Genomic DNA, 24,292 nt, shown 5'->3' with positions numbered 1-24,292 from the left:
AAATTGGTGTAAGCCTCATTCTGTTTTCTTGAAAGAAATGTCTGGTTTCAGGACTGTTGTGGACTGACTTTTATATCTGAGAGGGACCAAAGTATGGTAGAACTGATGGTTGGATTTTTTTAAAAGCTTACCAGTGATTATTTAAAACATTTTTACTTCTTTGTGTCTTAACTGAGATGGGAGAGGATAGCCAGTGAGGTTAATTTTTTGTGACATGATCAGTTCTTACGCGTTCTTCAGACTCGTTTTTATTATGGCTCGTGCTGAGTAAATAGGGTGCACAATAGAGCGCAGCAATTCCTTCCCCTGAGATTTTTAGGACATCTGGAGCTTTGGAAAATATTTTTCTAATATGAGAATGTGGAAAATAACGTTGTTGTTGTTGTTTTTTTTTTTAAGGAAACAGAAAAGTCTTAAATCTTTTTTTTTCCCCCTGCTACTCCTTCTCCAACTGTGTTTTTCTTTCTCTTACAAGCAGAAATATATGTGCTTCTTTTAAGAGGTGCAGAAAATAGCAACTTAATTGATGTGCCTGATGTCTAGCAGCTGCCACTGCTGGAATCTGTGGAAACTAAGCTAGTATATAGAAGATGAAATGCATTTGGCTTTGCAAATGTGTGGGAGACATGGTGTTTATATATGACTTTCCTGTAAACCCTATATTGAGATTCTGCTGTAGCCTTCATCACCAATTACAATGTATTTAATCCTCAACAGAAATTTCATTTTCCAGTTCTCATCACATCTAAATCCGCATATTCAGGTATTTTTGGCATTAGCATAAACACGTCTGGCATGTAAAGCTTGCATATAAATGGGCATTTATATATCTATTTTAATGTTTATGCATACAAATAATTTAGTTTACTTTTAGTTTACTCACATTCTTTGCATGTTCAAATGCTGCACGAAAAGTGATTTTGCCTTCAATTCTAGTAGTGCTAAGTTGAAAGTAAAATTAATATAGAAATAAGTGCCTGAGACTCAAAACCTTTTGACTATTGCAATGTTTTTGCGTTAGAAATCAAAGTCTTAGCAAGCTCTTTTATTCAAGAGACTCTTCTGAAGAGTGTGACAGTTTCCTAGGAAGGTTAGCTGCCATTTCCAGCCAGAATCTAAGCAGATATAGGTTTCAGACTGGATGAGTATTTTAAAAATTTTGTTCTTAGTTTAGGTGGGAGCTATGGCAAAATAGAATTCAAGCGCAGTTTGAGTGTCTGCTTTGTTCTAACAGGAAGAGTTAATGTTCACATATGTATAATCACTTTCCTATTTTTGCAAAAATTCTTTACACAACAGAAAAGGAGGAGAAAGAAGTATTAGGAAGGTGAGCATTTATGTTGGCTAATTTTAAGAAAGAAAAAGAATGTTCTTCAGACCATTATTCAGAAGCTTCTTCAGAAAATTGATAGTGACAGGCTCTGAATTTATCTTTAGAATATCAGAGAGGGCAGGGAAAGATCAGGATCACATTTTTTCCATGGTGATTCTTCTTGTCAGTTTTTGCATTGGGGGTTTTTGGGTTTTGCTTGTTTGCTTTTCTAGGGGGAGCAGGGCAGGGCAGAGGAGTTGTTTGGTTGCTATTAAACATGAAGCTGATAGAGGGCTGGATCTACCAATTTCTTGTCATGTTCCTAGGCTTCTTATGTTGCTATTTCTTCTAGCATTTAGGCAGTTCTCATTCTTACCTGATCTGCTTTTACTTTCTTTCCTAATTACTCTGTAGTAATAAGTAATCAGTATTTAAGTACAGGCCTGCTTTAGTGGGGTATAACATCTTCGCAAAAGTATGCTTCTTTATGTCATTACAAATGTTGACTTATAGTGGCTTTTCTAAATAAAAAAATCCATTATTCAGTAGAACACAGATGATGGATGTTGTTTATAGCAACATCTAGTTCTTCTTCATAGCTTAAGTTGATTTTTTATGGTAAAAGATGGCGTGTACCGTTTGTCACAGAAATCCATGTTTAAGAGAAGAAGAAAAAGGAGGAAGGTAGTGTTGTGTGCAGTCTACAGTTTCTCTTAGCCTTTGAAGGAAAATGGTGATGTATGTCACTTACAGTTTGTGTCAACTTTTTTTATAATCACAATAACTGTTTACATGTTCTGTCTTGTGCTGATAGTAATGCTTTATGTTACAGGCAGATACAACGAAAACCACAAGCACCTGCAGTCACTTATGCAACATATCGAGGTTCTGCAAGGATTAGGCAGCTACTGAAAAGTCAGTCAGAAATGACTGAAAAAGGGGAAGAAAGTACTGAGAACAGAAATGCTTCAGTGATCAAAGAAAATGGAGAAATCCAAACTCTCTCTCCAAAATCAGAACACTTAACAAAGGAAAATGGAGAAGATGAGGATAAAGATCATGAAGATGATGTCATAGTAAATTCTTCTACAGTAAAAATGGAATTGAAAAAGTCTGGTAAAGTTCAACATTACTTGGGTAGCAATAAGCATGAAATAATGCCAAATGCCTCAGCTTCACCTACTGGATCATCTAGCGGAGTAGACTTAAAACATACACCAGCTTTAGAAGCAAACAAAGTTAAGAGGACATATTCACAAGATTCATTATTGTCATCTAGTAGAAGCAGTGAGATCACAGTAAATTCTACTCATCAGATTACCCATGCCCTTAGTGCTGTGGACAGTTTGTTTGGAAAAGAATATGTACTGGTGGGAGAAACAGAAGCTCCATTTCAAATGGACAAAAATGCCACTTCTAACTTTGAAGAAGAAATTCACTGTAGTGATCACTCCTGTCAGCAGTCTGCAGAAAAAATGCAGGATGACAAAGTTAACAAAGAACTCCAGTTGAGCAAGGGAGAATATTGCTGTAATCATCAAATAAATAACCACTCAGAGCTAACATCAAATGTACAGACATATCATTCTAGTACTACATTCCAGCAGCAAGCAGGTGAGCACACAGGCAGTGCAAATAAAAATAGTGATCCAAGAAAAAGTGATGCACGGAAAATTGTGGCAATGACAGAAAGAGAGCAAAATCCACAGAATTTTCTTGCTACTGTTCTTTTGCCATTTGACGAGCAGACGTGCACCTCACTTAGCATGGACTCCAGAGGAGAAGAGTGCATAGTCACAGGTAATCCTAGTGCTTCAGAATTAACCCTTAAAAATGATAAAGGCCCAATGGTGGACCAGGTGACTTGTAATGAAGAACTGAACGAGTTAGGGAAACCAATGCATGTACAAAATGAGCATCAATTAAACCTCGTGGAAAACTCTAAAGATACTGCCGCACCACAGCGTTTATCTTGTCTGGAAAAAAAGAAGGTTTTGTCAGAGGTTGCAGTGGAAAATTTTGCTGTGTCATGCACACATGGATGTGAAAATGTGAAATCTAACTTAGATCAGCTGACAGAATCTCTCTCTGTTAGTTTTGAGTCTTCATTTGAAACAGGGGACTGTTACTCAGCTTCTCTTCATCCTGATTGCAAATCAGTAAATAAAACTATAGTGAAAAGAGGAGTTGGTTCAAAAGATAAAAGAGACACTGTTTCTACTCCTGATCTTGAATGTGAAAAGAGCAAATCTTTTGAGACTGTAGATATGAGCCTCTCAGAAAATTCCACTCCTACCCATGGTACAGTTTCCCATAAAACTGTGCAAGACGTTACTGAAAAATCATTAGTTACGCTTGCAGAAGATAACATATCAAAGCCCGCACCTTGCCCTTTTGTCAGCACTGGAAGGACAGATGATACTACACCTGCTGCTTCTAAAATCAGTGAGGCTGATATGAATGAGATGGCTCTTGCTCCTTTTGAATCTAAGAATTGTATTTCTGAACTTTCCTCTCACATTTCTAAATCACAAGAAAAAAATCTGGGGGTTTCTGATTCTGCCCTGAGATGTGAAGGTAAACCTTTGCCTGACCGTTTCTCTGTCATCTCTCAAAAAGACGTAGATGTAGACATTGTTTCTGCACCTCCACCTAGCTGTGAAAATAGCCATATTAATATTTCTTCTGAAGTTGAAAGCAATAATAAGTATGGGATGTCATCCACAGTACTTTATTCTTCATCTGACAACCAAGGAAAAGTGCCTTCTCCTGCTACTTACTCTGAAAATGGTCAGGTTTTTGTGACTGCTGAGTCTAGGAGAATAGTCCCTGAGAACGGAATGACTGAGACACCATTTTGCTCAGAAGACCTGAGAGCTTCATGCCCATCCATTTCTCTGGAACCCGAGTTCACCCCAGCTGTGCTCCACCATTTTACTTCTGAAGTAAAAGTGCAGGATTTTTGCATCCCCAGGTCCCCTTCACCTACTCAGGAATCCAAAGAAGGCTCAAAGCTTTTTATTTCTGCCTTGGAAACATCAGGCATTGCACAAGAGGACTGTAGCTCCTCTGGTCACAGAGTTGGTGTTGAGGTGGAGGATCTATCCTCTGCACAGCAGGCTGATGACAATGTCTTGGCAGAGGCAGTGCCATCACCTGTCTGTCCCTTGAAAAGGGCATCCAATTCAGAGTGTACTGAGGTGTGCAAAAATGCTTTGCAAGAGATGAATCTTTGTAACCAGACTTCTAGTATGTCAGAAGCTGGCTCTGAAACAGGTGAACAAACAGCTGCTGCAGCTACAGAATCAAATGATCTCTATTTTACAAAAATATGGGAGAATACTAACAGGGTGGGACAAGACTGCACTAACTTGCAAGATGCTGCTCTTTTGTTTAAGAAAGCTGAGGAAATAGTGGACTCGGTTTTACACTTGGCTATAGAGGAAATAATAGCAAAACAAGCCGTTGGTGTCTGTCAAGTCTGTGGGCGAAAGGATAGTTTAGTAAATACAGATATTCTAAATGATCAGAAAACTGTGCAGCTGGAAGCAGAAGAAATCCAGTCAGCTGTGCATTCGTTAAAACATTTTAATGAGAGCAGTGAAGGAGGCTCATTTTCATTTACAGGAAATGAAATGCATGATACAAATAATCAAGATGAAACGATACCATCTTACATCCCTGCTAAAACTGACCTACATAGTGCACTGGCATTAAAAGCAAGAGAAATAATTGATGAAGTTATTAACTCAGCCAAACAAAAACTGACATCCAATCAGTGGCAAGGCAGGGAGAGTGAAAAGCATTCTGGAAAGATTGAGTATAAACCTAAAGCTGAAAACCCAGAGATTTTAAATCTGGATGGTAATTTATCTTCTAAAACACCGGAACTAATCAGAGAACCAGCAGGGAAGGCAGAAACTCAGAATATAAGTATAAACTGTGAAAAGGCAGTTTGCTTAGGTCCTCCTTTGCTTCTAAATAGTACGGAAAACAGCATAGATTTGCTCCGAAGAGATGAAGATATACCATATAATGCATTTGCATGTCAAACAAATGGATTTCTATCTTCTGGTAGTTCAGTGAGGCCAGAATCAACCCCTATGATACCAACAAAAGAGGGACATGATAAAAAGGTGTATGAACATCTGGCTGCATCAGAGATGTGCAGTAAAGCTGGATTATCAGCAACAAGTAGAAAATCTGATGTGTCTTTACATTTAATAAATAGAGATGCAGAGACTGAAGAAATATTTCAGCCATTGCAGTTAAATGATTCATGCAATAATGCAGATATGCCAGAGCTCACGTTGCTGCCATCTGTAAATGATAGTTTGTTGTCTTTTATGCCTGATGAAGAAAGTATCAGGTCACAAAGTGAAAACAGAGTCAAAAGGAGTCCTCAGGGTACTGTGGAAAGTAGTGCAGAGGATAATCTCGATGAACACAGTGGAAGAGAGGCTGCAGAAGTGTTTTCACAAGTAAAAGCAGCCTTTGAAGATTCAAAGGTAGGGGAGAGTGAAGAGGAACCAGCAAAGGGGGCAAGTGAGACACTTGTTAATTTTGAGTTAAATACACAGTTCATTGACTCTGAGTTGCCTGCTACTGGAGACCACAATGAAGGCAAAAACTACTTCAACTCAGTTTATGCCCAAAGTAAAGAGAATCTGAAAGAGATGCAAATGAAGGATTCAGATGTGCAGAGAAATGATCAGCTTGAAGAAAATGGTCTGGACACGAAGGAATCGACAGATCTTTTAGGCTTTTCTCCACTAATTGAGCAGTGGGAAAATAGTTCTTTTACAATCGTTTATGAAGATGCCCTTCAAACTGAGAACAGATCTGTCTCTAATGATGTTATACAAACTAGCTCACTTTCTCCTTCTGATCTGTCTTTGGACAGTGTAGGTTATCTAATGTGTGAAAGAGCAAAAAATAAAAATGAGCCCACCTGTTTTTATGGAAAGGATAACAAGTTGAATAAAGCCACAGAGGGCAATAGCTCAGAGTCATTTCTGAGTGTGGAGGCCAAACGCTATAGAATATATCCTTTCTCTTTGTCTCCAATATATGAAGACGACAGCTCCCATGAAGACTTGCTGTCTGCAGACATGTCACCAGAAGGCCATCCTAATGGAGTATCTAAAGATAACTCTGACCATACTTCTGTGTTGTCCCTTCTCCAATCAGTTTCTGAGCGCCTACAGTTGACCACTCAGTTCAGTAAAGAGGAAGATGAGGAGGGAGTGGAGGACGAGGATGAGGACCAGTCATCATATGAAGGAAATGTGCTTGATGTTGAGAGAGGAGAAGAAGAATGTCTTTCCAGTCAGTGGACAAGCAATCGAACAAGAACTGTTCTCTCAAATGACCAAAATACGTATCCATTACCTGAGCAATTGCCTTTTCTTTCAAAAGAGCAGTTTGACTCTAAGGAGCAAACAGAACAGTTTCAAGATGAGACTTCTCCTGGGCAAACATACTGCAATCCAGTTTCACAGAAAGCTGATACTACTCTGAAGCATCCTCCTACGAGTGCATATTACCAGTACTTGAGATCTGCCAACAATTACTCCTCTGAGAAGGGAACAAGATTTGGAAGTATTCTCCAGGATATATTGCAGCCAAAGATTCGTTGGTCCCAAGATCATGCCATGCCCAAACTGGGAGAATTGCCAGTGGTAAGATGTCACGTCAATTAACATTAATAACCAAAATGGTTAGCGCCAGTTCAAAATTTCTGTTTCGCCTCATCTGTTTTCAGCCCCTTCCCTTCCTGGGTTAATTAGAGTGTTTAAGATCATAGATTAAAAAAAAAAAAAAAAAAAGTCTTCTGATAAAATAATTGAAAAAAAAAAATTTTTTTTGTTCACACAGCTGAAAGATAGATGAAAGCAGTTTCTAATTATAAAAGAGGAGATGTGAACAGAAAATGTAATGAAAAAATATGCCTAATGGCAAGTCTATAAAATAGGAAGCAGGCTTCACTATGTTGAGGACATTTCAATCTGAAAATCATGACATTGCTTTTTGTATGAACATTGTTCTTTCACTTCGTCCACTTTTAAGATTAGTAGAGCTGTATTTTCAAAAATATATAAATTATATATAAAATAAAAATAATATATATTATCTGCTTATGGGATTATTCTTTCACTGCGAATTCTTACTTAAATTGTAAGTTGGCTAATGAGTAATACAGCTGCTTCTTGTTAGCGTTCCTTTTTAAGTGTATTTAAAGCAATGCAGATGAAGGTACGGAAACATTTCTTGTAGTGTTTGGAAGCTTGGAAGTCTACGTAAACCAAATGTGCAACTGAAGAAGCAGGTCTTCTGGCATTGGGAATGCTTCATTTTGTGATGGGATCTAATTTGGCTTTGCCACTGTTAAGACGTGCAGTCTTTCTGTGCTTTCTATGCTTTGTGCTAATGTTGTGGATGTTTATAGTTGTTTTTCATGTCTTTTTAATTTCAGAATCTCGTTGACAGGGCAAGTCTCACGTGCAATCCAAGACCAGGAAAGGTAAGTAGAACTTGGATGTTACATGATTCAATATGATATACTATGATATACAGAACAATTTGTTATAGCAGATTTTTTTCATGGGAAGTATCTGACATTATTCTGGCTTTCTGTATTGTAATGTATCATCTGCTTGCATGTGCTAATCTAAGATTGTATGGTAAAAATACTGCCGCTAGTAATCTTACTGTATTTCCTCGTCTGCAGTTTTATTTCTACAGAGTGCTTCATAAAACCATAGGCACAAAATGAGTGGTTTTTATTCCATGCAAAAATTAGCTGTCTGTGCTGTATTTTAAAATGAGCCTTCATTCATATGTGTTGTGTGTTGTTTCAGATTATTATTTATGATATTCATGGTGACAAAAGTAAACAAGAAATTCATTCTGATGTGCTAGATGCCACATCCTGGATCTTTCCCATTGGAGCACTACTTAGGATAATTAGAGGATGGTAAGAAATCCAGGTCATATTTAAACAGAATCTTTTCAAAAGATTGCATGTGTGTTTTTTCTTATGTTTTTGTTTCTTTATGACACACATCTGATCTGCAAGAATGCCTTTTTTTTTCTTCATAATCAGACTTCATACCAGTGAAATAAGCATAAAACAAGGCTTCACATGCTGCAGTACAAAAATATTGTTCCTCCTGGGAACTAACTTCAAACAGAAAGTTCCTAATAGAACCACAAGTAAATTTAGACTTCTTGCTTACTGAGACAGTAAAGCAATAATCGTCACTAGAAGCACATGTAAGCCGAAGAAAACTTTTTTTTTTTTTTGCTGTTCATTATTTCATTATAGAGTAGCTGTTGCAAAAGGACCATACAATATAGAGATTCAACTACTGCTTGTAATGTAGCATCTAAAAGATTGTGGATGCAGAAGGACATAGGGGTGCTTTAATGGTAGATTTGGCTACTGTCCACTCGTAAAACTGTAGTTCAAAATGAAGTAATAGTTTTACCTTGGAAAGCTGGGGACATTACCATATCAGCTGTTGCTTTGAAATTTATTTGGTGATGCATACAGTGTATGTTTGACTTTTGGCCATAGTAATGTATATAGCATTTACACAGTTTTTAGACGTTTGATTTTGCATTTCTCTCATGTTCTAATGAAACACTGAAAGCCATTATTTGTGTGTGTGTGAGTGTGTGTATGTGTGTGTTTTATGCCTTATGTAGTACTTGAACAGAACATCCTTTGATATGTCAACTAGTGTGTTTGTTCTAGTAAAATAAGGCTTTTTATTTACATAGTTATTGAATTATATTTTTATACACATCATATGTTAATGTTAGTCAGCCTTCTGGAGGAAAAGAACTATATACTTAAAGCACATAAATGAAGTATTACGTATCATAAGTAAATGTGACTAATGAAAGAGAATGAAAGAGAATGTGAGAAAGGGGTGATAATTTGTATCATAGAAACGGCTTAGTAATAAGCTTTCCAGTATATGTGCTGTGTAAGGACAGTCTTGGCAAATAGCAACAACTCAGTTCATGATTTCATTATTGCAGTTGGATTTTCTATGAGAAACCCAAATTCCAGGGTCAGAAATACGTACTAGAAGAAGGAGAGAGTGTACTGGATCACCTTTGGGATCTTCCAGGTGTGAAGCATCATCGAAGAAACCTCACAGTGGGTTCAATCAAACATGTAACAAAGGTATAGACTTTATTAACAATATAGTCATGTACGTAATACGTTTCTGTTGTCAGCAGTGGTGTATTACTAACAATGGACAATGTGTCTATGCTGTGTTACAGATTTTATTCAAATTTATTGTGAAACACATTTTTCACTTTCAAGGTAAATCCCAGGGCTTTAGTTGCTGAGTATTTACTCTGTGCTATTAGCTTGTGCACTAAATTTATTTTCTTCCTGAGTGTAATGAGCAGGTATAGAGTCTCTTTTTTGCCCCTACCTTTCTCTGAATCAGCAACTTGTAGTTGTTTACCGATTCAGTTAGTTGAAATTAAATTGAATCAGTTCATATTTTTTTTTAAATAAGTGCTTATCTTAAGTTTAAACTACCTCCTGTGTCTGTATGGTTTCTCTTTTGGACATTAGCAATTGGGATTCCCATCCCATTTGTACAGCGTAGCCTTCAGAAATTGTCACCGCCTCCACCGTATTGTGTTACATTGTGGATAGGTGGTACACCTAACGGCATCTAGCTCTGTGTACAGCCAGAGGTTTAAAGGGCATTTTGTTTAAAAGATGGGAATCAAATGTCTAAAACAAAGTACAATGCAGCCATTATTATTCGGTGAATGAGGAATACATTTACCAGATCTTGTGATTTAAGAAGAATTAATGCTCTTTTTGTTTAGTGTAACATTCCATTTATTCACTGTGCAACGGTCCTTTATTGTGACCGAATTATCATTTGTATCACAATATGAAAGCATTTCAGAAAAAGTGCTATTTCTCTGTTCTCTGCTGGTACACAAGTCATTTTAAAATTGATGACCTTTTTGTCATCAGTACAGCAGCATAATATGATAATAACAAGTAGAAGCACTTATTCATAAAAGACTTAAAAATACATGAACTCAGAAGAAGCTGGCTGAGGGCATGAACAGTGAAGTTAATTTGTTTAGCTCAAGTGAATGTTAAAAGCGTTTGACTAAATGGGATTTGAATAATGATTGATAACGTGGAAGATAGCTCAATAATGAAAGAATTCCAGTAATAATGTACAGAGCTCTGGTCTGATGCATAGGGAAGCCTGGTGTACTTCGGGTATATAAGAAAGCCCTTGCATAGGAGAGACACTGGTGTTAGTTCCATCATGCTGGATAAAAATATCTGTAGTAGAGCTAAGTAGGCTGAGTGTTGTTCTTCTTCCAGTATGTTTTTCATTTGTATGGAGCACAGATGGAAAGCTTCCTTACAGTGTCCTGTTTTAATAATCAAAACTATTTCCCATGTCACTTAAATGTCCAGTAGGTTTGGGTGAACTTATTTAGAAGTACCTAGTGGTGTATGCGACTACTGTGGGTATAGATTTAATTGACCAAGGTTTTATTCTCTAAACCTCAATTTGTGAATTCTCCTTTTTTGAGGTTACACATCAGCTACTGTGGAACTTGTTTTAAGAGGTAGTTTGCCATTGTACAACTTTTTTTAATTTATCTTTTCTGAAAAATATGACAGATAAACTATTTGTCTTTAGCAGCTTAGGTATGTGATCAGCAAGATCACGTGTTTTACTGTCATTCTCTTCACTTCTGTCATTGTCTTCTAAGTAGCCCAGTAGCTTTTCTCCTGCCAAGTTTGATCATACTGGCTGTATGTCTAGGCTATCTGGCTTGTCTTTTGATTCTTCTGGTGGCTTTTTTTATGGTAAATGTTCAGGGGCTGTTCAGATGAGGTAGCAGATTTGAAAGCTGGCTAGGTATTTGAGAAGAGCATGATTTACAAAGAATAGAATAACAAATGTTTACTAAAGAAACTGTAGGAGGAACGCTTAATTTTTTATTATTATTATTATTATTATTATTATTTTTTAACTGGCAGAGATTATTGTGCTCAGAAACAATACGACAGTAACTTTGTGCTCTGATTTGGCTTCAAGCATCCAGAAAAAGTAAAGATTCTGTTAACTTCATGATTAGCCTGTGACTTGACATGTGGACATGAGTTAGGTAAATCCACATGTGTTAAATCTGAAACAACTTGCCAGGAGGGGAGGATGAAGATCCCAAAGTAACATGCAACTAATGAAACAAAGCCCTGTGTGAAGTGATGAGGAGTTTTGATTCCGCTAAGGCAAATAAACATGGGTCTAGGCAAGTGAAATCTACCTGCGCATACCAATTTGTTGCAGCTCCTGCAGTACAATCCAGTTAACCAAATTAGTTCCTCTGGTCTACTGCAAATGCATTGATCTTGTGTAACCAGGGGCCTCTTCTCAACCTGTTTCTGAAAGCCTGAGGAGGGTGCAAATGGTTGCTTTCCCAAAAACCAAAATGTGAGAAGAGATATTTGTGTTTCCTTTCTGGAGTCATCCAGTAAACCACTGTTATACATGGTGACAAGAGATCTTTAACAGCAGTTTGTAATCTCTATCTGCAAGATGGTTATGTAGGGAATGGATTCCTTGTGGACTTACCTTAAGCAAAGCTCTTTGTAATGGAAATGCATACAATATTATATGAAGTCTGTGTTTTGCTTGCGTGGTTTGCTGGAAGAAAAGAAGATACTAATTTGAGCAGGGACTACATTGTCAAATGCCACAACCCAGAATTATTGGTGGTGGTGAAGACATTAATTGCTTAAATATTTTGTTTTACATCGTGGCTAGGCCATGATGAATTCTGAAGCTTGGTTTTGTGATTATGTGGAATAGCAAGAGAGATACAAAGCAGGATAACTGGAAGAAAGAATTTTGAATGGATAAAAAAAAATCTGGAGAACTGACAGAGTAAGGATTAAGCGAGAAAAAGAATGCTACAGAAGCCAGCACATCCTAAGGTCAAACTGTGCATTAACAGTAAATGCTTGTCTAGACTATATTAAAAAGCAACTGTGTGAGCACCAGAACTAATTAGGCCCGGTTTTCAATAGACTCTTCTCTCATCATTGTCTTTACTCTTAGCTTGAAAAGCTAGGCTTTAGTTATGCTTTGTCTTGGTGTTGACATAAAAGGCTACTGTCACTTAAGCAGGCTATTTTGATTATTTCAATCACCAAAATATACAGCTTCAAGGAGAAGGCTTAACAGTGCTAGAAAGCACTTAGTCCTGCTGGTGCTGTTAGTGCTGAAACCTAGATCCAAAAGAAGGATGAGTAGCTAAGATCACTGAAGGTGGCTCTGGATCCCTCACAGTGGAACTCTTGGATGTGCTACAAGAATGCCATCAAAGAAATATTTTATGCTAAGGTCATGAGAGTACTTCATACGGCTCTTCAGAAGATGACTTAACCTTTCTCCTAAGAGGAGTGTTACTGTTTTGGAAGTGTCTGCATTCTACAGACTGTCTTGAGTAGTCCCCCATGCTCTGTAAGCACTTTGCAGACTGTAGAAGATAGTTGTTTTTGCTGACTCCTCATCACCTCTGCTCCTAGAAGACCATAAGGGAAGCGTGAGTACTCCAGAGTGACTGTGCAGGCAGGAGGAGAGTACTACAGAATAAAGGAAGACAGAGTTGAGTGCCTGTAGGCTGTGACTTACCTAAGCATTCACTAGTTGTGTATAATGTAAGACAACTACCCAGAGGAGACTTAATCTGTTTGCAGTGCTTTTTCTTTTGTTTTTGCCTGATTTGTCAGTAGGATAATGAATAAGGCAAAAGTTTTGACTGCTTGTGGAGTGGGTGGTAGGCGGGGTAGTAGGAAGGAAACCTTCCAGTTTGGGATCTGTTCTGCAACAGTGTTCTGGTGGTTTTGCATATAGGTATCTTATTCTAAAATCTCGACGCCTCAAAATGAAAGGGGTTTGGTCTGAGTGCTATCATAACATGTGTGGTTTTCATTTTGTTTTGAATGATGATGGCTTTATTATGAAAGTTAAAGAGGGCTCTGAAAATAATGATGCCTGTTAAGTATGTTCAGGCAAATCTGAACATGCTGTGGTAAATATTTACCAAGCTAAAGTTTACATGCTTAAATTTTGGAAATTAATGTCATACTACATGGTGTACATCTGCAAATAAATAATGTTTGTTTATACAGCAAGACTAAATTCTGCCATTTTCATCAGCATGCAAATTAATCTGTGTATCTCAATATTTAAGTCAAAATGTGTATTTGTGATTTTTTTTTTCACGTGTTTGGAAAATATAATGTACTTTTTGCTTGAAGGTGTTATTAACTTAAGTAGGTATTGCTTTTGTTGAAGAATTCCAGTTTACTACTTTATGAAAAGACTTTGTGAACTTAATCTAGTAGATACAAAAATACCATCACAATCAGTAGAGTTTATTTATGGCTGTCAAAACCTGGCTGAAGAGAGAGGTGGTGGTAAATGGGAGAGATCTTATTATGATTATCCACGCTTTGCCTAGGCTTTGTAGAACTGCTAGATTCTTTACCTGTTGAAGTGGAATCGCCTCATTAGCTTCAATCAGGAAAGAAAACTTGAAAAGAGAATACAGACTGGCTGTTCTAAACTTCAAATGGAAAAATTAATTACCTTGTACCAAATGAAAATCAAACATACTGTCTCCTAGTCTGTCTGAGCCCACAGGCAAAGATACTTTGTTATGCTACTTGTTTAGTCTTGTAAAGCTAAGAGTTCAGCATCATTATTTGTGGAATTCTTTTGTGGAATGTAGATGCAACTTCTGATTTGGCTTATCAAATTCTACTGTTGGATTCACAGGTTTCAGCCGTATCATCTGACAGGCCTTATTAGGAAAAACAAATTTCAAGTATTTCTTACCTGTGATTTAATAAGATTCATATCAATATGAAAACTACAGGGAGATTGCTTTTTAAACTTGTCTTGTGATGTACTTAGAACTTGAGATATAATGTTCATTCAGTACTTTTTTATAAAGTAGTATTGCACTAGGAAGTTTTTGTTTCTTAGTCTTTCTGCTTTTACTCATCTATATAAAACTGCTGGTATTGCAGGGTGGTTTTTTGTTTTTCCTGACAGTATTTGTTGCTTGCAACAGTACAGAGGAAACACAATTGTGCAAGAAGTTGCCGAAGCAGAATACGATGATACTTCAGGTCTTGTGAGGAAAACAAAATAATAGAAATGCACGTATTAGAAGTGGCACATCTATTGCTGTCAGTTAAATACTTCCTGCAAGAACTTTGACAAAGCGGAGATGTTTTTGTAGCTGGGATATAACTTCCTCATTTGAAAGTTCCACTCAAAACTCATGTGAAGAGGGCGAGCATGCAGGAATTTTGACAAGATGAGGGGCTGCAACTTTTGTGCCCTGATGCTGACTTTCTCTGCAATCACTTGGTGTTTTGCCTTTTGGGTATTGGAGACACCACAGGCCATGTGGGATCGTTGTCACAATGTGACCTTGGCTTGTTCTTGAGCAAATCCAGAGACCAAAAAATTCAGATGTGCGGGCAGCAGCATCCTTATTCTCCAGCTTCTTCTCCAGTGCACCTTCAAAGGAAATCTTCATCCAGCTACACTTACGATTTGCTGGATTTTTTTATGCTGTCCAAAATCTTTAGCATAATGCTAGTAGATCCATGGTTCAGGGGGAGAAGCATACTGTAAAGTTACCACTGAGAACTGAAGGTTTTCACTTAAAGTTTAGCAAGCTCTGTAAGCACGTGAGTCACTTTTCACTGTAACAGAAAGACTATTCTGTTAATCCACTGCTGAATCAAGACTTCACAGAAGATCCAAACTGAATCATAATGTGTAATTGCTGAGAAAAAAAAGTATTCACAATGAATTTTATATAAATGTTACGCAATTAGCGTGGTTGAATTAAAAAGCCTTTTGGATTCTAGAGCAGATCAGGTGTTCAGACAGTTGTTCTCCAGTATAGACAAATACCAGAAGAAAACCTTCAAGAAGGTAACACAGGCTGTTGCTTTGTAGTTACAGAAACGTTGCTGAAGTATCTGCTTTACAAATGTTTTCTATTTCTAAATATTTTCTTATTTAAATATTTCTAAATGTTTTCTTTGTCTAAAATGCTATAGATTTTTAATGTGATTGAAACTTGAACTCACGCATCTTGAAACCATAGTCAGATGCATAACATCTGACCTAATTACCACCTATTACTACCAGGAGTCTATGTTAAAGAACAGGAATGAAGTGGTGGACATTTCCAGAAAGTTTTAGTTACGGGTACATCATCCTAAGTATCTAAATGTGTCATATATAATCACTGTCTTCAAAATAGTAATTAAAAAATGCTACAGTATATCATATGTATGGTTTGTCTATCAGTAAATATTGTCAGTTCCTTTACTTGAACAGCATCGAAACTGAGCTTTTGGAAAGTAGTCTAGGCTACTAAGTGTGTTTATTTAGTGGGAGCTGGAAATATAGTTCCTTCAGATTTTCTAAAAATCCCAATTTTTACTTCAGAATGAAAACAAGAAAACAAACATCTTTTATCACATAAAGCCTGGCTGAAAGGATGACAAAATAGGAAAAAGGAAAGAACTACTTTTGCTTTTTCCCCTTCCCCCTAATGGGGCAGACGTTCCAAGCACGGATAACCCTTAGCATTTGATTTGTTTCTGTAGGACTGCAGTGTTCCGGAGATTGAGTTCAGCGTGGGAGCCAGTACAGAGGGACTTCCTATCTGCATACAAAGTGCAGTTGCCAATTTAGAAGAACTGGATGTTGAAAAAAACCCATATATACATGTCAAATCAGGAATGTGAGTACTGAACTTTTTTTAATGCAGTTTGCCAGCAGGTAGAATATCACGAGATGAAAGTCAGTAATAGGAAAAGTGCTTTAGGCTTTTGCTTTAAATCAGTTAACGTAACTATGTATTTCCAGTTCTTCTCTTCAACATTGTACTACTAAGTGGTCTTCTAGCAGTGGAAGCAAGTTTTCAAAGGATTTTTTTCCTCTGGTTGCTGGCAGAAGTCTCTTTAGTTCAGTCCTTGAGTGGCTTTATAAATAGAAGAAGCTGCTCATATAAAAGCTTATAATTAGCTTTTAGTTCATTGAGAATAAGTACTGTCTTGCTAGCCGCCCATCCTGTTGTAACTGTAACATCATGGCTGAATACCAAAAGGTGAATATTATGTCATACAAATATTCCTCAAGCTACAGCTGTATACAGACTGCTTGCAGAGATGTGACGCAATATGATACAGGCTCCCTCAGTTGTCCATGCTGAGCAGAACAGTCTGTTTCCTTGGTAAATGGGCAAGACAACACATTTCCTGAAGTTTGGAAATTGCCTCTTCTCTGCAGAATGACATTAGCTGTTCTACTACAAGAGTCTGAGTTTGCCTTTTCCACATGAACCAAACTTTCCTTCCCAAGAACTTGAAATATATCTGTAAAGGTTGAGGTGATGAAGGAATTAAAAACAGTCTCATTTTAGTTTTGGCAGAACTTTGACTGACTGACTATGAATTTGAATCTGTGTGTGTAGTTTTAAAAAAAATAATCGTCCATAAAGCACTGTGTTTCTTCTTCCATTCCTTATTTGGTTTACTAACCCTGTGTCTAATGTCTCTGTGCTCCATGTTCTTGATTTAAAGAAGTCTGAAGGAGTCTCAATATTTTTAATCTACATGTCAAAATTACAGTAGCTTGCTTTTAAAATGAGAGTCATAACAGTATTTTAATAACTTCCACTCAAAAAAGTTGAGATTGATGTTAGAAGCATTTTGATTCCTATGATAACAATCTTAGGAAAAATTTCCTGCTAGTTTCTCATCATAGAATCATAGAATCACCAAGGCTGGAAAAGACCTCCAAGATCATTGAGTCCAGCCATCCACCTAACACCCATATTTCCCCACTAAACCATGTTCCTTAGTACTACATCTAAATGTTTCTCTAACACCTTTGGCAACAGTGACTCTACCACCTCTCTGGGCAGTGGACACCTGGAATAGGTACCTGTTCCAGCACCTGACCACTCTTTCCTAATATCCAACCTGAACCTCCAATGATGCTGCTTGAGGCCTCTCCCTCTCACCCTGTTGCTAGTTACATGGGAAAAGAGGCTGACCCCATCTCATCACAACCTTCTTTCAGGTAGCTGTAGAAAGACATAAGGTCTCCCATGAGCCTCCTGCAGGCTGAACAATCCTAATACTGACACTGATTCTGTATAGTTGTAGTATAACAAATTGGCTTCTTAATGCAAGTGAACAAGTTAGTAATTTTCTCTTCTTTAATTTGATTAGCATAGACTCAATAAAAGTATCTGAGATCTCCTGAGCACTGATAGTGTAAGTGTATTTAACTATACCTGATTTTTGATGTGCTGACAGCTTTCCCCAATACATGGTTTACCTCTAACAGGTACAAAAAGAAAAATAATTTTGACAAGATCATTGTATTTGTAATGTATCTGATTAGATTAATAAGTCCTTCATCATGACTGTTACAGATGGCTTGCTTATTCAGATTTAAATTACAAGGGGGAGATGAAGATTTTGGAAGAATGCAGCGAACCATCTGAAATTCCTTCAGCAGATGTAAGATCTGTGCGTCCCTTAATAATGGTGAGGACTTCACAACTCTAGTAAATGGTGTGCTCGTCTTTTGCTACCCTTGCTGCCTTGGTGATTTTAATTGACGTCCTTTCAGGGTTAATCCTTACACATGTAACACCCTTGTCATGTCATGGTGTATCAGCAGTGTTGCAGTGTTACTAGTGGTTACTAGTTCTCCTGAGCTCCTACATCTGCCCCAGTAAGAACATGTCCTCAAAGTGTCTTCCTGGGCAAGTGCTGCTGTAGAGTAGAGATCAAATAGGGCAGAACTGAAAGATTTGGAATTGCACCGAAACCAACACCAATTCAGTAACTAAAAAAGATTGTAAGTTGTTTGTTTTTTAATAGTATAGCTAGAGTCTTTTGGGGTTGGAAGGCAGTTGAGAGATCTACTGTTGACAAATATTCAGTAGTCTTCCTAAGACCTCACACTGCATAAAAATATCAGGATGGGCAGCTAATTTAAATTTTAGTAGAGAGCATGAAGGTCTAATTATGAAAAAAATGTGGAAGGATACAACATATCATTTCACTTTATGCGAGTCTAGAGAAAGAGTTTTAAAGCCACAAGTGAATACAACATAATGGCTTGGTAGGAAGGTGTCTTGTTCCCCTGCAGAGTACCATTTGTTAACATTGACAGAGACAGTACATTTGCTGAGGTTACTTTTTTCCTGTATCTTCTGCCTTCCCAGGCTTATTGTTTGCATTTCATCATTTGTGCTTAAGCAACTTGAAATATATACCACGCAACTTTATAAGCTGGTTTTAAAAATTGGTCAGTGCAAATTAGTTTAAAAATACACATTGTAAATATTGTTTTTAAGTGCAAATAGACAACAATTTAATATTTTAAAATTGTTTCAATCCCTGCAGGCTAGTCAATGCACTGCTTATTGTTTTGGTCAGGTTTATAGTGTCCCTGGTCTTCATGAATTATCAGAGTATTTAAGCTAGTGTTTGGTTCAGCTGTCAGTGAATATAGTGAATATAACTACTGAGACTTTATGCTCCTATAGTAATCTAAAATGCATGTCAAAATGTAACTTCAAATTTTGTATAAGTACCATTTTCCTTTTTTTTTTTTTTTTTTTTTTTTTTTTAGGGTGGATTGAAGGTCCAAATGCCTATGAATGTCAAGGTAAGCACTAAGGAGATGGAACAAAATGTGAGCCTGGAAAAATAAAATTTCTATCTAAGCTGTTTTTGTTGAATTTGTGATGTTAGATTGAGTCTTCAAAGTTTACATGCTGCTGAAGGTAAATTCACGAATACTGTCAAATCTGCTTTCTTTCTCATTTTTTGTGAGGTGTGAAAGTAGTTGTAGTTTGGTTTTTACATACTAGAAGAATAGGAATTTGCTATAGAAAAATTGTAAAGCTTTTGTAATGTAAAATGTATTTGCGTGAATGACACATTCATCACTATAATGAAAGGAGGTTGGGATTTTCATATTTAATGTACCATGTTTACAAAAATAAATTATGGGAGGGAAGTTAGGATGCTTCCTTCCTCTATCTGAGTCCAATACAATAGTCAAGGGTGTGACCACAGACCTGTGACTTGTGAACCAGATAGCTATTCCAGAATAATTGTTCCTTTTCCCTCCTTTTTCTATTTCTCCACAAAAATATTAATGCTTTAGGTAACTTTTAATTACAAGTACATGCAACATTTAAGATTTTTTGTATTAAATATTATTAATAAATGTTAATGCTATTGATAACTGGTTAGTCTGGTTTGGCAGATGAGGAAACCAGACAGTGTGTTAACTGCAGTCACTGAAATGACTTCAGTGAAGTGCAGAGAAAGACCTCTTGTCTAGTTTTAAGGTGTTTGTTCAGTACATCTAGCCGTGACAAGGCAGAATTCAATGCAGGTTGATTTGCAGTGCCTAAGCACGTTATTAAGGATAAATCACAATCATATAATTACAAAGTGCAATTAACCTGTCATAGAATTGTGTGAATGAGTAGTCTTCTGTGAAAATACCTGCAGATGTCTTACAAGCCTACCTAAATTCACATAGGATCTCTTCAGCTTCCAGGGTGTAGAAGAATCAGAAAATTTCAGGAATACAGTGCTGAATTTTCTTAATAGTGGTAGCTTATTGAAGGTGAAAAGAAACTGTCTGCCACATACTGTAGCAGTGCACATGCCTAAACTTTGAACTATCGCACGGGGTATACTCGAGGTTTTGTTTGAAATTATGTTTTCTAGATAATAATATATGAGAAAACCCACTTTGAAGGATGGTCCAAAGAGTTTTCGGAAAATATTAATTCTGTCTTGGCTCTGTTTGGTGATGAAGAGGATTTTCAGGGCATTGGATCAATTCGTGTCATTGGTGGCGTGTAAGTGTTTTTTGTGGGTTTTTGTTATTAGGTTGGTTTTTGTTTTTTGAAAAAAAGAGAATATTTCAAATAAATCTAGCATAACTAAATGCTAAGAAATTTCAATTAAGACATGACTAGAATATATTTCACTAGTAAAATATTTTGAGAAGAAAGAAATTTACATTTATCAGTTACCAGCCTTGGGTAAAATTACTTTTCAATACATCTTATTTATTTAAGGAAATACAGGAATATAAAACTGTTTGAGAGGTGTTTGAAGTCAGTGTTGACCATTTCAGTGCCAGCAAACTTGGCCACTTAGTTCCTTAGTGCCAGTATATGCATAAAGCTTTAATTTAGATTGATACATGGTTCTGGTCTAACTTCAGTTTGATATTTAAACGCTCATGAAATCTATAAACTGTCTTATTCTGTTCATGGTTTTGTCACCTGTTGGATGTTGTCTAAAACTGAGAGTTCATCCTTATTGTCCTTCTTTGAGGTCTTGGATTGGTTATCTTTTGCCTTTCTTCTCACTTCCTCCCACACTCTCATGAAAAGGGCCAGCTGCTTAGGTGAGCCACTGAAGAGATGGACAGCTCCAGCTGTTCTAGAAAGCTACTAAACTACACATTGTTACTTCAGCCTTTCTTAAGACCCAACAATTTAAGGTTGTTTGGAAGCATAAAAGATGGTTGCTTCTATCAATAAAATAGTTTTCAGAAGCTTCATTTTTTTTTTTCTTAAGGGGTTTCAGTGTTAATACTTCAATGTAAGGATGTAATATAATAAAATGTATTTAATACACAGGCTGTCATCCCAATTTCACAAGCATTACATTGAAAATAAACTTAATTGTGAATACACAAATAATCTATTCAAATACACTACGTATTAACTGTCTTGGAAGCCTCAAATTATTAAGAATCATCCTTCTGTCTGTTGCAGTGACATTTATTTTTAATATTGTGGTAACTTCAACAGATGAATGAATGTAAACCAAATGGTACTGTGATTGAAGCTATCCCTGCCTGACAAATTTGATTGCCAACGGAATTTGTACAGCAGTTCTAAATACATAAAAGGGCATTTTAATAAAATAAATATTTACAAGAAAGAAATAAGGAAGGGGAAGCATTGTTTTTAAACTTACAAAAATGGTGTGAAAATGCCTTATTTTAATCAAGACAACTGTTTTGGTCAAAATACTTTTAAGGTTTTTTGTCATAGTACTAAAATGCATTCTGTACGCAGCATGTATGTATGTATATATCCAATTCACTTGTCTATCCATAGATTAGAGCAGGAAGTACTGGGAATGGATGAAATCTTCCTCTGCTGAAATCCTCAAGTTTTAACAGCAGGGTGGTATCTCCTAATTTATGAAAACATGGGGAAGATTTGCACTGGGTTTTATCACTGGCAATTGGTAATTTTAGGGTTTTATGGCAGCTAGATGCATTAACCTCTATAGTACTGAATATTGGTATTGGGGATATGACTGATGAGTAAAGATACATCTAGAAACATTACCCAGATAAACTGTTACTGGAGAAATAATTACATGGAAGGATTTGATATGCAAGGAACACTTCTTGAGTGCTTGTTGAGATTTCCCACAAGTCTTGCTTTGTTTGTTAGCTGAGTCTAAGATATGAGCGTTCTTAGGATGTTCTTGTCCTCTTTTATTTGTTATGGAAAATCATGTATGGAGTTGTTTTGCTTTTAGTTATTTCTCTTTCTTTTGTTGTGTGATTGCTTTAGATGGGTTGCCTATGACAAAGAACGCTACAAAGGCCGCCAGTACTTACTCGAGGAAGGAGATTATGAGGACACACACACATGGGGAGGAACTGGCAGTGTTCTCCTGTCTTTCCGGTTCCTTCAGGCTGTAAGTACTTTTGTGAATTTCACACAAATTATACATAGTTCTATAGATAAAGAGGGATGTTATTTTTCATTTACGGTACAGCTGTTGTCTGTTTTATCATTCCAAGTCATGCCCAACTTCACTGTCAGTCCTATCCCAGTTGCTGAAATTTAGACTCTATGCATTGTATAGCAGAGGCAACTTCTGAGTAGCCCTTTTAAAACTTATGCAAGGAATGTGTCACATGGAGTTCCTTGTCCCACTGCAAGATTTTTCCAAGGTGTGGGAAGCAGAGTGGTGAGGCCAGACTCTTTTCAGCAGTGTGTGGAGACAGGACAAGGGAAACAGCCAGAAACTGGAGCGTAGGAAGTTCCGCACAAATTTGTGCAAGAACTTCTTTATGATGAGGGTGAAGGAGCAGTGGAAGAACAGGCTGCCCAGGGAGGTTGTGGAGTCTCCTTCTCTGGAGATATTCAAGACCCACCTGGACACCTACTTGTGCGACCTGGTGTAGGGAACCTGCTTTGGCAGGGGGGTTGGACTCGATGATCTCTGGAAGTTCCTTCCAACCCCTGCGATTCTGTGATTCTGCACTTCAAGCCATTCAAATCTCTTGGATACTTTTCTTAAAGCAGTTTTTTCTTAAAAGTTTATCATCATTAAGTGTACAATGTAGTTGTTTATTAATACCAAAAAGTGATTGTTCAACACAGCAGCTGTTGAAAGCCTTAAAACAGTGTTACCTTCTGTCTCTGTAATTTTTGTGCCAGAAAATTTTGGCAACATGAATAATCACAGTGATAAGATCTCTTCTGCTAAAATATGTTGTGTGGGGCAACAATGAAATAATAAAAACTCCGGGTCTGTGAGAGCTCTTGCTCTTTAAATGCAGCTGCAAAGAGTGGCTGCTTTTGAGAATTAGATTGTTGATTCTGAGATTATCCAGTCTTTGTGATGTGATGGGATGTTCCTGAACCATGAGTTTTGTGAAGATTGAAGACAGGCATTTAAAGCAATGTCACTGTCTCAACACTGACTATTATTTTGCAGCAGAAGTGGGGTGGAGTTAAGGGGAGCCAAAAGGAGTCCTGCTCAAATTCACAACATGCAGGTTTAGTTTTTATGAAATTCAGTTAATTCAAAGAAGTCGATAATTGAAGAAAAATGTTCTCCTCTGAATAATTTATTTTTCAGATTTGGCAGGAATTTACTTCTAACTGCTTCTTACACTTCAAGCTATGTATAATGTATTTGAGTAACTTAATATTTTTAAATCTTCTGTTGAGCAAATCACATATATACTGATTTAAAATTGTGCACGTGTTTAGCAGAGATGATGTTCTGTGTTTATGCATGTATAGGCAACTGTATGTGCCACAATTATGTGTAGCATGTAATTTTAACAAGAGGAACTGCCAAAGGAACTGCCAAATTCTGCAGCTGGCACAGGAAGACCTTGGATCTCTGGGTGCAGGTTTGGCTGCCACGGTGTAAGAAGGACAAAAAACTGTTAGTGGGATCCAAAGAGGGCTAGAAAGATGTTCAACAATCTGGAGAGCAAGGCATAATAGGAGCGGTGGAGGGTCCCTTGGGCTGCCCAGAGCAGAGGAGCTGAGGGGAGGCCTCATGGCAGCTGCAGCCCCTCACGAGGGGAGCAGAGGGGCAGCGCTGAGCTTTGCTCTCTGTGACAGTGACAGGACCTGAGGGAATGGCATGGAGCTGTGTCAGGGGAGGGGCAGCTGGGTGTTAGGCGAGCATGGAGCAGGCTACCCGGAGCAGTGGGCACGGCCCCAAGTGTCAGAGTTCAGGGAGTGTTTGGACACTGCTCTCAGATGTAGGGTTTGGATTTTGGGTAGTCCAGTGAGGGCCCCAGAGGTGGAATTGATGATCATCGTAGGTTCTTTCCATCTCAGGATTTTCAATAATTCTGTGACTTTAATTTGATTCAGGCCTACAGTAGGCAAGATGAGTACTCAAATCCTTAGCATTTTGAAAACGTGTCATTCATATTCAACTATCAACATATATTATTCAAATTGATATGTAAATGTATATCAGTGTATAGTTCTGCTATTAAAATTTTTCCTCGTAATGTAAAGAGATAAGCTAGC

At 37.3% G+C, this 24,292-nt stretch overlaps 1 protein-coding gene across 1 annotated transcript in view; it reads left to right on the top strand.

The window, feature by feature from the left end:
* Positions 1-24,292, top strand: part of CRYBG3 (crystallin beta-gamma domain containing 3) — a 91,192-nt gene that overhangs the window by 37,222 nt on the left and 29,678 nt on the right. The window contains exons 4-12 of the mRNA XM_042866829.1: positions 2,145-6,993; positions 7,788-7,835; positions 8,173-8,288; positions 9,362-9,509; positions 16,032-16,168; positions 17,870-17,984; positions 19,081-19,116; positions 20,196-20,329; positions 22,076-22,202. Of these exons, the coding sequence (XP_042722763.1) occupies positions 2,145-6,993; positions 7,788-7,835; positions 8,173-8,288; positions 9,362-9,509; positions 16,032-16,168; positions 17,870-17,984; positions 19,081-19,116; positions 20,196-20,329; positions 22,076-22,202 (5,710 nt within the window). The remainder of the gene's footprint in view (positions 1-2,144; positions 6,994-7,787; positions 7,836-8,172; positions 8,289-9,361; positions 9,510-16,031; positions 16,169-17,869; positions 17,985-19,080; positions 19,117-20,195; positions 20,330-22,075; positions 22,203-24,292) is intronic.

Source organism: Lagopus leucura, unplaced genomic scaffold (assembly GCF_019238085.1).
Source record: "Lagopus leucura isolate 7727_CA_CO unplaced genomic scaffold, USGS_WTPT01 Super-Scaffold_100001, whole genome shotgun sequence".
In the NCBI taxonomy this organism is placed as follows: Eukaryota; Metazoa; Chordata; class Aves; order Galliformes; family Phasianidae; genus Lagopus; species Lagopus leucura.
This window is presented reverse-complemented; position numbering and strand designations above follow the sequence as displayed.